This window comes from Panthera pardus, unplaced genomic scaffold (assembly GCF_024362965.1).
Source record: "Panthera pardus isolate Hobbes unplaced genomic scaffold, ASM2436296v1 HiC_scaffold_210, whole genome shotgun sequence".
NCBI classification, from domain to species: Eukaryota; Metazoa; Chordata; class Mammalia; order Carnivora; family Felidae; genus Panthera; species Panthera pardus.
The window spans coordinates 198,390-217,009 of NW_026526778.1; the positions used below are offsets into that span (position 1 = coordinate 198,390).

An 18,620-nucleotide genomic window follows, 5' to 3' on the forward strand; every position below is an offset into this window, starting at 1 on the left:
TTACACTCATTTTGAGGTAGAGATGGCTTTCTAGTTGGATAATAACCAGTGTCTTATTTGTTGTTTTCCTCACATGGATTCAAATATTTTGGAAAAGATTTATTTTTTTAATATTTTCATGCACACACCTCTGTCAGTCTTTACGACCGTGCTAAAAAATACTTTGATGCAAATAAATAAAATGTTCAGTAATAGAGAAAACAAAAAATTAAAATGTACAAAAATTAGTGTGGGTCAAATGTTTAGTTATTGCCAGAATTCAAGACAAACTTGAGTAATTTGTTGACAATTCAGAGATATTTCTACCCTTATTCAATTATAAGAGGGAAAGAGATTAACCTTGATTATTATTTGCAAACCAAATTCATATTTCACATATATTTATATCTGTGAAGTGAGACATATTCTTTATATTCTCTGTACATAATCCTTATAGTCTTCTAGAAAAAATTATATGAATATTCAAAATGAAATGAATATAGTTGTTAATGGGAACTGTAACTAATTACTAAAGTTGTGTTTCATAGTACCCAAGTTTGCAATGACATTGAAAATTACACATTAATTTTTCATTTACCTGTTTGTGGTTTGGCTATGTTCTAACTGATCAAGGCTGGACTTGACTCCAGACTACATGTTATAGCTGATCAAGGCTGGACCTTACTCCGGACTGCATACACATTCAGCTCAGAACCCTGTATAGATTTCATTTTGAGAAGATCGGGCTGCCTGGTCTATGATTTTATAGCAGAGATAACAACTAGCAGAAATGTGTTTCTTAGTGCCTGGTCTCTGAAGTCATGAGCTATCACATTCCCACTCACATTACATTGTGAAAACAAGTGATCACATCCTTACATTATATTGTGAAAACAAGTCACATGGGCCAACTTCTCGTGGTTGTCTGTAGAGTATAACCTTTTCAACGTTGTCAGAGGGAAGAAGTGTAGATTCACTGAAAATAACCTAATCTACCATTATAGCCATAGGAATGTTTTTTTATTATATTGCTTGATTTAGATAAGTTTGTAAAAGAAAATATGGATAGTTTCTAAAAGATATGTTTGCAAAAGTAAATGATTGGGAAATGGATTAAAAATTTAGTACTTTCTTAACTTCCCAAATGGGTCTTTTTCTTCTGTGCTGAAAATCCTAAAGCAGTTTCCTATAGTGACAGACATAATGGTATAGGTGCTTTCACCACGGTCCTTGATCAACTTACAAATAAGGTATAAGCATAAATGTGTAAAGTAAGGCATTGGCAGTGAACGTGGTCACTTCATGAAATTTCTAAGTGCACACTTGTAGTCCTGGGGCTCAGTTTTGTAACTGCTCTGGCTCAGTTTCCTCTGCTAGAAATTATGGAAGAAATAGTATCTTATTCATAGTTACTTGAAGAGTATTTGAACAGTACCTCTTGGCCCATGAGTGTTCACTAGATCTGAGTCGTTTTAGCTTAAGAGCTTGATGCTTTTGTGCCATCACCTGTGACATGATGACCTTAATTGTAACAACTTATGGAGGAATAAATAAAAATAAACAATATGATGCCGATAGATCCTTGAAATAAAGCCTAAGTCCATTAAGTTCTTCCTGTCTGTGATCTCTTCGTACTGTGCTTTTCCCAATGTTCAATAAAGGCCATTTTCCAATAAAACTGATGCTCTGTCTTCTTCCTTCCCCCCAGTGAAATAGCAGGACATCAGAAATGTAATCAGACAACCATTTTGACCATATACACCACAGAAATCTGCATCAAAAAAGGTGAGAAATTCAAGACACATCATGTATGGACACTAGAGTAATTTCTTCCATATGTGTGTTTCATATTTTGAAATCAAGTCGCAATTACTGTTCTTTCCCTTATCGGCCAAGAACCCCGTCTCCTCACAAAGTCTGTTATTTGGACATATGTAAAGACTGTCTCTTTTGGATTTGAAGAATTTGAAAGGGATTTTCAAGCTGCGACACGATAGCCTGTTTGATTAGTAGATTTGGGGATCCTACAGGGTCCAAGGTGAAGAAGGGATTGAAATGTCCTTTCCCTTCCAATGTTGGAGTATCCCATCCACACATATGCATCTGTTATCATAAAGAATGGAGAAAAATAAGAGATGCTGCTAAATACATTCTGATGTAGAACCCCTCCCAGTTTTCTCCCAAAGCATTTTTTACATTTCTACATACATGCCTAAAAGAGTGCAAAAATTATTACTTATACCCATAAGAAGCCATGGAAATTATTTATGAGCTTGGGTTAGGGGGATCCACCAACACCACTGGAGATATATAAATATGGGACATTATTAGGGAGATGATCATTAAGAATAAATTGAGAATAGAAAGAATCACACAGAAGTCAGGGATATCAAGATCAAATTGGTAAGTTTCTCTGTGTCTACCTTGTGAGATTATGCATGCGTATTGTACATATTGGGCTCATTACTTTGGCTCCCATAATGCAGAAAGGACTGAGTTGTGTATCCAGATTCTCTTGTCCCAAATTTACTAATATTAAAATTTTGTGTTCTGGTAATTAATGGGTGTAAAGTTGGAGATAAATCTCTAGGGGCACCTGGGTGGCTCAGTCGGTTTAGTGTCTGACTCCTGATTTTGGCTCAGTTCATTATCTCCTGGTTCATGACACTGAGCCTCACATCACATCAGGCTCTGCACTGACAGCATGGAGCCTGCTTGGGATTCTGTCTCTCCCTCTCTCTGCCTCTCCCTCTTTTCTCTCTCTCCCTCTCTCACCCTCAAAATAAATGAAGTTATTTTAAAAAGAGTCCTTGAAAACTAATTCACCTTGCCATCATATTCCAAAGATATTTTCATATCTAGTTCATCTGTCGTACCTAGGTCACTTGGTTTGCCATTATTAGAAATAGTTAGATACTTGATATCATAAAGAGTAAACTCTAATTACTCATATTATATTGAGTCTTTTGCGTGTGGTGTTTTTTATACTGCTAGGCATAGATTTCATTAAAGTTAAACACCAAAAATGGGAACCCATGTTTAAAAGTGTAACAAAGGACAATATAAATTGTTTACTTTAAAACTTAAATGTGTATAAGTACAGGAATAGTAGATGTAAGCACCTCCAACTTCAGAAGACATTAGTGAATTTTAATGATTTGGCTTCATTGATGAATGCTTTGGATTAATCCTACCTATATAGAGAAAGAAGCAGTCAAACAAAACGAGGAGATAGAGAAATACGTTCCAAATGAAAAAAAAAAAGATAAAATCCCAGAAAAAGATGGACATAACACGGAGATAAGCCATCTACCTGATATTCAGTTCAAAGTAATGATCATCCACATGCTCACCAAACCCAAGAGAAGGGTAGATGAACACAGAACTTCAACAAAGAAATGGAAAATGTAACCGAAGAAACAATCAGGCCTGAAGAGTACAATGATGGAAATTAAAGACTACATTAGAATGAATCAATAAGAGATTAGGTGATGCAGAAGGATCATCTACCTGGAGGACAATGTAGTAGAAATCATGCAAGCAGAACAACAGGAAGAAAACATTAGTTTTATTTTATTTTATTGTTATTTATTTTTATCTTGGGGAGAGAGAGAGAGAGTTTGAAAAGGGAGAGGGACAGGAGAGATTGAGAAAGAGGATCTCAAGCTGGTTCCACACTCAGTGCAGAGCCGGACGTGGGGTTCCTACCCTTGATCCTGGGATCATGACCTGAGGTGAAATCACGAGTTAGTCTCAACTGACTGAGCTACCCAGGTGTCTGAATTCTACAAAATTTTTCAAGGGAGTTGACACCTCTGCATCTTAAATTAATCTCAAAACTGAAGACAATGGAAAGTTTCCAAATTCATTCCACGTGGACAGTGTTACCATGAAACCAAAACCAAACAAGGAAACCAAACAAACACACACACACACAGAAACACACACACACACACCACAGTATACGCCAATATCCCTGATCATAATGCAACAATCCTCACTCAAGTATTAGCAAACTGAATTCCACAATACAAGAAAGGTTCCAACACCATGATTGCATGGGTTTGTTCCACTTATGCAAGGATGCTTCAAGACCTGCAAATCCATCAACCTGTCACACCACGTTAACTGACTGAAACATCAAAATCATGTGGTCGTCTCAAGAGATGCAGAGAAAGTAGCTGACAGAATTAAACATCCATTTATAGAAAAAACTTCCCAGAGTGTGTAGAGAAGGAATTTCCCTTCATATAATAAAGTTCATATATTGCAAGCCCACAACTAACGTCATTCTCAACAGGGAAAAGCCAAAAGCTTTTCCTTTCAGATCAGGATCAAGACCAGGAAGTCCACACTTACCACTTTATTCAACACAGTACTGGAGGTCCTAGACACAGAGATCTGAAAAGAAAAATCAGTCAAAGACATCCATGCTGGTAAAGAAAATGCAAAACAGTCACTATTGGCAGATGACTTAATTTTCTAGAAAAAAAAAAAAAGAGACACTACACCAAAGTAACCTATTAGAATTAATAGGTGAAATCAGTCAAGTTGCAGGAAACAAAATTAATATATAGAAATCTTTTGGACTTTATACAGTAGTAATAATCTGTGAGAAAGAGAAATCACAACAATCCCATTTGTAATTGCAATTATAAAAATCAATTATTAAAGAATATTTTAACCAAGGAGGGGAAATTCTTACACGCTTAAAATTTAAGCTAATGTTAGAAGAAATGTGAGGATGACACAAATAAATAAATAGGAAGATATATACTGTGCTTATGGAATGGAAGATATAATATTGTGAAAATATCCCAGTTATGCAAAATGACCTATAGATTCAATGTAATCCTTAAGAAATACCAATAGCATTTTTTGGGGCGCCTGGGTGGCTCAGTCGGTTAAGCCTCCGACTTCAGCTCAGGTCACGATCTCACGGTCCGTGAGTTCGAGCCCCGCATCGGGCTCTGGGCTGACAGCTCAGAGCCTGGAGCCTGCTTCCGATTCTGTGTCTCCCTCTCTCTCTGCCCCTCCCCCGTTCATGCTCTGTCTCTCTCTGTCTCTCTCTGTCTCAAAAATAAATAAACGTTAAAAAAAAATTTAAAAAAAAAGAAATACCAATAGCATTTTCACAGAACTAGAATAAATTACCTGAAAATTTGTATGGAACCACAAGAAACTCTGAATACCCAAAGCAATCATTAGAAAGAGGAACAAAACTGGAAGAAACATGCTCTTACATTTCAAAGTCTACTACAAAGCTTCAGCAATCCAAGCAGTATAGAACAAGAGACACATAGATCAAAGGAATGGAGTAAAAAGCCCAGAAATAAATGTGTGTCTATGTGATCAATTAAATGTGACAAGAAGGCAAGAAGGGACACAAGGGAAAAGAGAGTCTTCAGTAAATCGTGTTTCTAAAACTGGAAAAATATGTGTTAAAGAATCAAACTGGACTACTTGTTTATACCAAACCCAAAAGAAACCTAAAATGAATTAAAACAGTAGGGGTAAGACCAGCAACAATAACTCCTAAAGAAAGCATAGGCAATAAACTCATGGAGATGGTTCTCATCGGTATTCTTTTGGATCTGTTTTCATAGAGAATGGCAGCAAAATGAAAAATAAACAATATGACAAACCACAAGGCATTTGCCCAGCCAAGGAAACCATCAACAAAACAAAAAGGCTACCTACTGAATGGGAGATGATATTTGCAAATGATATATATCTGACAAGGGGTTAATATCCAAAATATATGAAGAATTCCTCCATCTTAACACAAAAGGAATGCAAACACGTGATTCAAAAATGGAGCAAGGACCTGAATAGATATTTCCTGAAAGAAGATATGCAGATCGCCAACAGACATGTGAAAGGATGCTCAGTATCACTAATCATCAGGAAAACATAAATCAAAACCACAATGAGATATCACCTCCCACATGTCTGAATCCAAAAAACATGAAATAACAAATATTGGTGTGCATGTGGAGAAAAGGAAATCTTATGCACTGTTGGTGACAATTTAAATTGGTGTCGTCACAATGGGCAACAGGATGGAGGTTTCTCCAAACATTTTCCTCATTTTGACACAGTTGATGGATCTAGAGGGTTTTATGCTAAATGAAATGAGTCAGACAGAGAAACCAAATACCATATGTTTACCTTATGATGTCAAAACAAAAAGAAACAAACAAATACACAATAAACTCACATACAGAGAGACCAACTTTGTGATTTCTGTAGGGGAGTGGGGACGAGGGATGGCTGAAAGAAACGAAAGAAAGTAGGTGGAACAAACTTTCTGTTATAAAATAAATAATTCACAGGGATGTAAATTACAGCATGGAGAATAGAGTCCATACCATTGTATGAATTTTGTATGGTGATGGGTGATCACGATGATTTATCATGATGATCATAGCATAATGTGTATAAATGATGAATCATTATGTCTACACCTGAACTTAATGTGATGTCATATATCAGCTATACATCTGGGAAAATAAATACATGAAAATGAAAATAGTATTGTCAACCCATTTTGCCAAACACAAAACAAAACAGAACCACAGACCAAAGGAAACATGCACGTGAATATGCCCAAAATTATTACCAAATCAAATCCAACAATGAACACAAAGGAAAAGAATTCCAGTGATGCAAAGTAGGTAATTTAGATATAAAGTTTTATTGCTTGGGTGTTCATGTTATTTAATTGTGTTTTATTTTATTTTATTTATTTTAATTTTTTTTTTGACGTTTATTTATTTTTGAGACAGAGAGAGACAGAGCATGAAGGGGGGAGGGGCAGAGAGAGAAGGAGACACAGAATCGGAAGCAGGCTCCAGGCTCTGAGCCATCAGCCCCGAGCCTGACGCGGGGCTCGAACTCACGGACCGCGAGATCGTGACCTGAGCTGAATCGGACACTCAACCGACTGCGCCACCCAGGAGCCCCTAATTGTGTTTTAAAAGTACTTTTAAAAGTAGTTTCTCTGCCCTACACCAATATTTTAAGTGAAATTGTTAAACACTCATTAATTTTCCCCTAAAGAGTTAGACTTAGGCTTTTTGTTTGTTTGTTTGTTGATAACAAATATTCCTATTTAAATACAGACACCTAGTTACCATTGGAGAATGAATAAGTAAATAGCATGAATAATTATTTAACATTCAAATCTCTGGAATGGTGCTATTGCTGAATATTATTCAATGTTTTATCTTTCTTACAGGCATTTATTTTTTCCAGCAGAAACTTTAATAACCTATTTACAAATAATACAAATGGATTGTAGGTATATTCAAAATGAAGGTAGAATTTGAGAAGATCCATTCAGAAATTGATGTCTTTATGGCAGTCGCAAAAAATTGAAAACGTAGTCATTTTTCACTCTTAGTGTCAAATATAAACACCTGTCGACGAGTTGCTGATTTCAGAATATTTTCAGTGAAATAGAAATGACATATCAAGGGCATAAGAAAAAGAAACACATAATATCTAGATGTAGCAAATTTGCCTAAAAGTAAAACATAAACTTCTAAGATACTTTACACAAGGCCTAAGTCCTCAGTGTTTGTCATTCAGATGGAAGTAGTGAACAGCCTGGGTGGTTAAGTCTCTGACCCCAGCATCTCGTGGAACATAAAATTTGTCAGAAGCATTTGCTGAAGGACAAACGAAATGACACACTGCAAGCTCAAAGCCTCTACATTCTGGAGGTGAGGAGATAAAGTGTCTTCAAAATAGCCCAAGGGCACGAATTTCCTGTTCAAATTTGAAGTGACACATTGATGAGAAATCTACTTTTTCCACTATTGCTTCACTCTCAGCTCTCACAGGGCCAGCAGGCTGTGAAGACCACAGATACTGTCTGGTTACGAGAGGAACCTGGTTTCCTCTGGACGTGCATGACTGTCTGGCCAACAGAAGGTATGTGTCACCACGGTCCTGCCTTTCTAGTAGTCACCCCAGTGAGTGGGAGATTATAAATGCTGGTGGGATGCACCTGAGGCACAGCTAATATACAATGAAATTACAGAGGACATTGGTATCTGCATTCCAACAATTCAGGGTAACAAACAAGAATGACTATGAAATACATTAGAGATCTTACAATATTCAAATTCTTGCCTGTGGAGAAGTCATTAAGAACATATGCATATACTTATAAATATAGGCAAATCAATTAATTTAAGGTGAGATCACAGAAGCATCAGGACAAAGAACACATGATTTGGGTTTGTCATCAGTTGTCATCAAGAATATATTATATATATTCGACATTGGTCCAGTCTTTAAACATAAATCCCTAAAATGAATCCATTATACCATAAAGGTGAAATGGAATTCCTGATACAGTTATTTCAATAAATGAAAGCAGTTTGATTTTCATAAAATTCAAGATGAGGTACATTGTGTAAAAATGTTAATTTAAACTTAACTATATACAATCCAAAGACTTTTTATAAAATTGAACAAAACTTGGCCAAGAAAGATATTCAATACTGAAAGACGCTCTTGTGTAATGAATTGTTACATGGTGTAAATGCTATGAATCAGTAATGATAAATGATTACTGTGTTAAAAATATTTACAATTGGGGCGCTTGGGTGGCTCAGTCAGTTGGGCGTCCAAAGTCTGCGGGGGTCATGATTACACGGTCTGTGAGTTCGAGCCCTACCTCAGACTCCGTACTACAGCACGGAGGCTGGAGCCTGCTTCAGATTTGTGTCTTACTCTCTCTAACCCTCCTCCACTGACAGTCTGTCTTACTCTCTGTCTCTCTCTCTCAAAAGGAAACAAAAAATTGTTTTAATAAAAATTATTAAAATCACTAACACATTATTGAGAACTTAGACCACTCAGATTGAGTTTAAGTGCTTTATATGCGTTATAGTGTACGTCTTTTAATTCCTATTTTAGATTACTAAACTAGATAGGTAGACATGAAAGAAATCTTTTTAATTTTTATTTTTTTTTAATTTTTCATGTTTATTTTTGAGAGACAGAGAGAGACACAGAATGAGCAGGAGAGGGACAGAGAGAGGGAGACACAGAATCTTAAGCATGCTTCAGACCATGAGCTGTCAGCACAGAGCCCCGCGTGGGGTTCGAACCCAAGAACCATGAGATCATGACCCGAGCGAAAGTTGGTCGCTCGACCAACCACTCAACTGACTGAGCCACCCAGGTGCCCAACGAAATAATTTCTGAAGGTGATACTTTGTACTTGGAGAGACAGGAATAATTCCAGACTTCACTGACTACACAGTTCCTTGACTGAGGTCTGAAATTAAATTTATGTGAGTTTTAGTATATCTAAACAACTGGAGTTACCCTAACTGCCATTGAAATCGTAGATCTTTATAGACGTTTGTAGCAACTGTGTTCTTCCATAAATGATCTGTCCTTTTATTTATCATTTTATGCTTTCATATCTTTGCCATTAAGTCAGTTGTCACTTTCTGATGGTAACTCCTCTTTTAAAAAATGCTTTGTTTCCTTTTGTTTTCACTATTGTTCCTGCTCTGGGCAATCTTAGTGTGTCATGTAACATTTTGCAACATATGAAATATTTCTTCTAAAATTTAACAATTCTCAGAACTCCCCAGATGTTCAAAGTAAAATATCACTTTGATAGCACTGCATTACTTTTTAGAAACACAATTTAAAACCACAAATAAAAGTCGTTTGCAACAGGAAATTCCTATATGTACTAAAAACAATATTCTCCAATCTTAGAGCACCTAATTCTCAACCAGTAATGGGTTTTAACATTGTCAAAATTGATACAACACTTTTTTCCTAATATAGTATTTTAATTACTCTGGTTATTCTAATAGTGTTAAAATATGTCTGTGGAATCTGACCTTACTTTAATGAGGACACTATTATTCATGAATTCCTTTCTTCTTCACTAGTTTAGTGCTTTACATGTTTTCCAATCAGTATTATTACGCTATTATTGTAAATAAAAAACATTTATTCTATCATGAAACACTTATTTCAATCTCTACACAAGTTAGTACCAGATTTTATATTGTTCAACTGCAAATGTGGAGTATCCCTCACCCTGCACGCCACCCGGTGTCACTGGACTAGCAATGTCGTCAGCACATGACACACACTCTTGATCAAGACCTTCAGGGCAGTTTCATCCACAATGTAGCTGACACTACTCAGCTGCAAACATGAACAACCAAGGCATGACTTATGCGGAACTCCATCATGCTAAGGGCTCAAAAAGACAGCAAGTGCAACCTAAGGGCACGAAAAGTTCCATTTCAGTAACTGAGGAGGAGATTGCCTATGCAGAATTAAGTCTTCAAAATGCTTCTCAGGCCCTTCAAGGGAATGGCAAGAACTCTCCCTGCAAAGGTAAAAAACATTTAATACAGACAAATATGTCTATTTTAGGATTTGAATTTGGGGTGTAGGGGTGTAGGGAAAGAGTAGGAAGTGATCTCACATAGTTTTCATTTGTGAGGACCAGAGCTGGAGGTTGGAATATGGTATTGTAATTGAATGCATTGGTATATTCTGAGAGAAGATTCCAATGATAGTGATGGGTTTGAGGTGCAGGTTATTGTATGTGATTCCCAGTGCATTTTCGGTTTACTTGCTTGTTGTATATCTCGTAAATGATTATTTCCAGGCATCCTTTCTCAGTGTTTGCATTTCTCTTCCTACTACTCACCTTCATTTCCAGAGAAGCTCATTGCTGGTATCTTGGGAATCCTCTGCCTCATCCTGATGTCCACTGTGGTAACAATAGCTGTTATCCCTTGTAAGTACGTGTTTGAATGACTAAAAGGGAATTTTCACCTTACTGATCATTAGTTCCTCGACATAGTGTGTAACACTTTGAATTTATTGTCTCATTTTAATGCATGTGTGCTCTAAATGTGGAATGATTATTTAGAGTTTATCTAAAGTAGAAATAACAGAATAAGTTTAGGCAGAATAAACACATATTTGGATTTAATAACTCAAAGGCAAGTCATACAAGAGACTTTATGGTGAAATACACATTATTTCTTGAGATTGCTTAAACCAAATATTGTAAGAGATGGTGAGGTTTCGTTCTTTAAGCTTTTGAATTGTTTTCCCCCTCATTTTCATTACTTTATTCAATTTTTCTGGTAAAAGAGCACACCCAATTTTAAACTAGGAAACTCAAATTATTATGATTTATTTCATTGAATATTATGTTTTTTGAGAATTGCTTTAATGTTCTAGCTACTGAAGGACCAGAGTGGAACAAAACATCCCTGGAAACAAGGATCCGGAAAGGTACAACATCTCTTGCAAAATTCTGTTATTAGTTTAGTGTCTATTTTAGCTCTATCTTCAAGTAGGCAAAGATGATAACAGATTCTTTGGGAAAAAGTGAATTCAAAAATCGCTTAATGAACTTTCAGAACTGATGAGGAAATACTCATTCAAAATCACCGTACCTGCTGTTAACAATTGCCTCACATTTCCTCCTTCTACAACATGATAAAAGGTAAATCATTCCATAAAGATGGTTGTGTTCACTGACTCTCAGGACATGTATAGATGGACATTTTTGTGGTTGCTTTATATGGGCACATAAAGAAGGGGATGAAAGCCTGACTCTTCTCTGAGTGTGTGTGTGTGTGTGTTTTGTTTTAATTTTACCAGCTTGTGAGGGTCTACAAATGTTATGTACACATATGTGTATCCATATACACTATGTAAAGTTTCATTTTGTAATAGTCAAAGCTTTTTGCATAATATCTCACAATCTCTCTCCAGCATGTCTCTGTTGTCATTGTCTGAAAGAGTGGTTTACGTATTCCAACAATTGCTATTACATTAGCACTGAGAGAAAATCATGGAAGGAGAGTTTGACGTCCTGTGCTTCTAACAACTCTAACCTGCTCTACTATGATGATGAAGAGGACAAGGTAAGTTTTCAGATGTTTCCAGATTCTATTAAAAGCTTGTCATTAAATGGGGCTCCTGAGTGGCTCAGTGGATTAAGCCTCGACTTCAGATGTTTAATAGACTGAGCCACCCAGGCGCCCCATTAACTGACATGGTCCTGCTTAGCTTTTTATATGTTACAATGAGTATTATGGACCTATTTCAGAAGTTACCAAAGTTCATGAATAGAATATCCTAAATTATTTTCCTGTATTTACCTTTTCTTTCTTTATTTTTTAACTTTTCATTATGATTTATGATCCAATTAGAATTTATTTTTTGTGATGCTTTATGTCTGAGGCTGTGAGATAAGAGTGAAAGTTGTATATATCTACATCATTACCTCATTGACGGAGCATCGTTTATAGCGAAGTAGGTCTTTTCTTCATCAGTAACTTTATATACATAAAGGTATATATATATGTACACATGGGCTCTAATCTCCTTGATATAAGTAATATAGATATTATATATCTTTATATAGATGATTGTATATTCATAGATCACAGTCTACATAGTCTATCACAACCCACAGCAGTTTGAGTAAAATGTAAAGACTCACTTGCCTCTATGGTCCATTACCGTGTCCCATTTATACTAGAAGTGGCCTAAATATTTCTCTGCTTACATGGAGAATCACATGCATGTTATAACTTTTCTTCAACTGATACTTTTGCTTCAAATATCAAACAATTTCGAAAACACAGGAGGTGAAGGAAAGTCCATTAGACCTGGTAAGAATTTTATTCTTACGTTTGTCCTCTCTTCCTTCCTTAGGATCCAAAATGCCTTCTTTTACCATGTATTCTCTTTAGCAATTCTTTCAGAGTGGGTCTGGTGGTGATACATTTTCTTAGTGTTCCTTGATCGGAGAATGTCTTGATTTCTCTTGCATGTGTGTTGATTCTTTTGGTGGGTAGTCTGTGGTTTTTTATTAGAATCACCCAGTTAGTGTCTAAAACTTTTCTGCTTATCTAGCATGCCTGTTTTCCTGTTATTTTGACTGGAGAGAAGAAACATTGTGGAGACTTGGGTGTGTACCTGTTGGTGTCTGTGGTTTGCTAGGCTCTCTGACACCAGTCTATGTGAGGTAGAGGGAAATTCCAGGGAGCTTACCACCATTCCATTCCTTGGGTCTCCAGGGCTGGGATCTGTCAGCTTTCTCGTTACCTTTCTCCCATCCAAGTACTACCCAGGCCCGACCCTGCTTAGCTTCTGAGATCAGACGAGACCGGGCGCGTTCAGGGTGGTATGGCCGTAGACTCTCGTTACCTTTCTGAATCTTATGTCATCTTAGTATAACGCTCAGGGATTGTGGCTGTATTGGTGGGAGGACTAGGGAAAAGTCTATCCAGTCTATCTTTCCAGAACAGGAAGTGTGGTCTGGGGTGGTTTTAATTTGAATACTCCTAAGGCTACTAGGGTGAGCATCAGCTCCTGTACTCATTTGCCGTATACACATGGTGCTTGGTGAAGTACCTATTGAACTGTTTTGCTAACAATTTTACTTTGTTTCATTGTATTTTGAGAATTCTTTATGTACCCTGGCAGCAAGTCTTCTAGCAGATGCATGATTTGTAAATATTTTTTAACTGGCTTATGACCTCTGTTTCTCTTCGAAGAGCAGAGATTATCTTGATGAACTGCACTTTATCAATCTTCTTTTAAGGTCATGGTTTTGGTGTTCTGTCTAAAATCTCTGCCCCACTGCAGGTTGTGCATTTGTTATAACATCTCTTAAAAGGTTTTGTTTTCAATTATGTGTGATCTATTTTGAGCATTTTTAGATATGGTATAAAGTATATGATTATTAATAAGATTTGATACGTCATTGTTTCCCCAACATTTGTTGAAAAGACTATAGTTTTTCCACCGAATGACTGCATTTTTGTGGAACTCTGCATTTCATATGGTGTGGGTACAAATTTTGCACATTCTCATCTGTTTAACTAATGTCTTCATGTATTTTTTGTTAGTTTCATGCTTGAAAGATCTTCCTTTTGCTTTAAATGTTTATTTATTTACTTTGAGCAATTGACAAGTCAAGCGGCAGAGGGGCAGTGAGAGAGAGGTCCATGGTGTCAGCACAGATCCTGACATGGGGCTCTTTCTCAGGAGCCATGAGATCCAGACCCGAGCAGTAATCAAGAGTCAGAAGCACAACTGACTGATCTTACCAGGTGTCCCCCAATTGCCCTTTTTTAAACAGTGAGTTGATACAAGTTCAATTTCAGACTTAACATATCTATTCAGGGTCTTTGCATGGATTTACCGTTCATTTCTATCTCTCTGAAAGTTATTATTTTTTAAAATCTTTTAATGTCTATTTATTTTTGAGAGAGAGAGAGAGAGAGAGAGAGAGAGAGAGAGAGAGAGAGAGACAGGAGCATGAGTGGGGGAGGGGCAGAGGGAGAGGGAGACACAGAATCCAAAGCAGGCTCCAGGCTCCAGGCCTTCAGCACAGAGCCTGACACGGGGCTTGAACCCACAGACTGCGAGATCATGACTGGAGCCAAAGTCGGCCGCTTAACCGACTGAGCCACTCAGGCGCCCCCTAAAAGTTATTTTTTTATGTTATATTTATTTATTTATTTTGTGTGAGAGAGAAAGTGCACAAGGGAGGGACAGAGAGGGAGAGAGACAGAGAGAGAGAGAGACAGATAGAGAGAGAGAGCGAGAGAATTCCAAGCATGCTCCACGCTGTCAGTGCAGAGCCCAATGTGGGGTTCAAATTCACAAACCTTGAGATCATGACCTGAGCCAAAATCAAGAGTTGGACGCTCCATCAATGGAACCACCCAGGCTCCCCTTTCTAAAGGCTTTTCAAAAGTAAGAATAAATATTTTTTTTTTCAGGTGCCTTGTGCATCAGAGAAGTCACATCAATTGATCTTCATTGCCAATGTGACAGATTATGATTATGGCATTTCAAAAATAAATACAACATGGTGCTACTTGAATAACTCTACTTGTATCAGAGTCCATTATTTTTACATATTGTCAGACCTATTTATGAATGCCCTGACATGTAATTTTGGTTTTTTTATCGTATTACCATCAAAATGTATATGGCACTTATTTTATTATCCTCCTTTTTTGACCCTACAATGATTTCTTTTAACTGGTATTTCAATTTTCTCTATTCATAAACATCTAAATACTCTAACAGAGTGTGAAAAGTTTTCTGAATCACAGATAAAATTATATTAGAGGCTGTAAGACACTTCTGATATTCCTATTTCTTTTTCTTTTGGTTTTCACAAGTTATGTTTGGTAGGTTTTTTTTCAACGTTATGTCTAATTTTAGATATATCTGAATTACTTCATAATATTCTCCTAGATAATTTTATTGTGGTACAGTAAACAACATACAGATGGATCATATGCTATAAATGCCAACGTACAGCTGAGTTTTCAGAGTCACCATTGTATGGAATGAGAAAATGAATATTACCAGTACTGCACAATGTCCCTATCAAGGTCTTTTCTGCATTTCAAGAACAGTTTATATACATGGCATCATACCATATGCATATTGTATTTTGGCATTTTCAGGTGAAGGTACACTTATCTGATTCATCCCCATAGCTGCATGAAGTTATAAATTGTCCACATCTCTTTGCTGGTCTGTTGTCGGATTCCCCTACAATGTGCACACCAATTCTATTGCGGAAGCTCTTGGATATTTGGGTATTGGCCCATTTGGGGCTACTTTGAGTTATTCTACGATCCATCCTTCACGATCAACTTTTAGCTAAACGTATGTGTCTCATATTTGAACTATGGCTCTTCTCTTCTTGCTTCTTGAGAGGGAAGCAACTTAGATCATGCGTTGATAACATTCTTCCTATTTAGCATAATTGACAAAGGTACAAATTGGCTCTAAACACCACTTTAGTTTCATCCTAAAAACTTTGATGTATGCTCAGTTTATTATCATCCAGTACAAAGGAATTTCTATCATCCGGTACAAGATTTTTTCAAAGATTTTATCCTTCAACTGTAAAGTTTCAGAAGTGTATCACTTTCCACATGTTTGGAAATTTTCCGGATTCCTTTCCATTGCTTCTTCTCATTTTTTTTTTTTAGTCTTAAGAGAAAATACTTTGAATATTTCCATCCTTAAAATTTTTGATCCTAAATTTATGATGTAGAACACTTTCTATATATGTCAGTTATGTCAAGCTGGTTCTTAGAGGTTTGACAGTTGTCCATAGTCCTCCTGATTTGCGACAAGCTGTTCTTACTGAAGGAAGAGATTTCAATCTTCAAGTATACTCATTAATTTATTTATCCTAAGTCTGTCAGTTTCTATTTCATGTGTTTCAGGGTTCTGTTGTTAGGTGAATAATAATGTTTATAATTGTTTTATCTTCCTCCTCTATTGACAGCCTTAACATTTTGATATGTTTCTTTGAATTTCTACTACTATTTCTTGTTTTAACAGCTACTTTGATATTAGAACAGCCATTTCTGCTCACTTCTTTGGTTGCTCTTTGCAGGGTCTATCTTTCGCTATCCTTTTATTTTCACCTATTTGTGCCTTTGAATCTACAGTGTGTCTGTTACAGAGAGCATATAGATCAATATTGCGCTTTTATTCGGGATGACACTTTATCTTATAATTGGAATATGTTTCATTCACATGAGTGTAATTACTGGGATAAGTGAATTTAGATATACAATTTGCTATTTATTCTCTAGTGTGTCTTGTTTTCTTCTTCCACTTTACCTCAAATCTTATGTATTAAACATATATTCTATCAGTGTTCCATTTTAATGCGCCTCTATTGATGTGTTAGCTATATTCTTAAGTTATTTCCTTAGGAGTTGTAGGTATTACAAACCTATCTTTTGTTTGTTTTCATGGAGATAAAAACATCTAACATTGTTAGACATCTAACATTGCATACATTTAAGGCCAATAATGTGTTCATTTGATAAATTTACATATTGCCTTATGATCACTATGGCCATGTTAGATAACACCTTTGTTATGTCACATATTTGTCATTCTTTGTGTGGTTGAGGACAGCTAAGAATTAGTCCTAGAAACTTTAAAGTTTATAACACAGTAATGTTGTCTTTAATTACTATGCTGCACATTAGACCTCCAAAATTATTTATTGGTTGTAAATTTGTCTTCTTTTTAAAAAATTTTTAAAATGTTTCTTTATTTTTTGAGGGACAGAGAGAGACAGAGAGACATGGGAGAGTGAGGGCCAGAGAGAGAGTGAGACACAGAATCTGAAGCAAGCTCCAGGCTTTGAGCTGTCAGCACAGAACCTGACGTGGGGCTCAAACTCACAAAATGTGAGATCTTGACCTGAGCCAAAGTCGGATGCTAAAGGCACTAAGCCATCCAGGAGCCCCGTAAATTTCTATTCTTAAACATCTTCCCAAACCCTCAAACTACACTCCTGAAAAACATATTCTACTCTTTGTTTCTGCCTGTTCAGTTTTTTAAATTTCATATGTAAGTAAGACAATACAATATTTGTCTCTCTCTGTCTGACTTTTGTCAGTTAACATAATTCCTTCAAGGTCCATCGTTTTGTTACAAATGGCAAGATTTCCTTCTTTCACCTGTTAAATAATATTGCAGTGTATGTGTGGTTGTGTGTGTATATATGTACCTAAGTATATATATATCACACCTTCTTTAACTATGTCGGTTGGCAGATACTTAGGATCCTTCTATTTCTCAGCTCTTGCTAATAATATTGCAATGAGCATGGGGTGTAGATAGACCTTTGAGATACTGATCACTTCCTTCATTTATTTTAAAAAATGTTTTAATGTTTATTCATTTTTGAGAGGGGGGAGTGGCAGAGAAAGGGGGAGACACAGATTCCAAAGCAGGCTCTAAGCTTGCAGATTTCAGCACAGAGCCCAATACAGGGCTTGAACCCACGAAGGGGGGAGATCATGACCAGAGCCAAAGTCCAACAAAACCAAATGAACCACCGACTGCCCCACTGATGAGTTGTGTTAAATATGTATGTAAGAGTGACATTACTGAAAACCAGCCATACTAGTTTCCACTGTGGCAGCACCAATTTACATTTCCTCCAAAGGATTCCATTTTCTTCACATCCTCACCATATCAATTCTCTCTTATTTTTCAGAAAGAGCCTCTAACAGGTGTGAAGTGACATTTCATTGTGGACTTGATTTGCATTCCCTGATGAGCAATTTTGAGCACCTTTCATGTACTTATTCGCCATTCGTATGTCTTCACCAAAATGTATACTGAGGCCCTTGGCCCATTTTGAAAATTAGATTTCTCTCTTTGTTTTTATTCTGTCGTTTGATTTCTCTATATATATTGGATATTAGTCCCTTCTCTGATACTGGTTTACAAAGATGTTCTTCTCTTCTGTCCATGATCTCTCAACGTTTTGATTCTTCCCTTTGCTGGACATAAGGCCTTTAGTTTACAGCAGTCCTGCTTTTTTATTTTAGTTTTTGTTTCCTGTGGTTGATGACTTATCCCTGAGCTCAATGCCTACACCAAAGTCTAGGATCTATTTCCTTTTGTCTCTACCAGTGATTTTATATATTTTATATGTTTTTATGTTACCAATTTTGTCTCTTTGTTTCAGCTGAATGAATTCCCTTTAGCATTTCCATGGGGCAGGTCTAATTTCTTCTGACACCTGGCTTCGGCAACCACCACGGGAA

The 18,620-nt window shown here is 36.5% G+C and overlaps 1 protein-coding gene across 1 annotated transcript; it reads left to right on the forward strand.

Annotated features, from left to right (window-relative positions):
- Window positions 1-10,178: 10,178 nt before the first annotated feature.
- Window positions 10,179-11,918, forward strand: LOC109259052 (NKG2-A/NKG2-B type II integral membrane protein-like; the record flags this gene model as incomplete). Its single annotated transcript, XM_053909528.1, has 4 exons — window positions 10,179-10,365; window positions 10,643-10,774; window positions 11,227-11,280; window positions 11,794-11,918. Coding segments are annotated over exons 1-4 (498 nt in total), but the record flags the coding sequence as incomplete, so codon positions are not given.
- Between the last annotated feature and the right edge of the window lie 6,702 nt (window positions 11,919-18,620).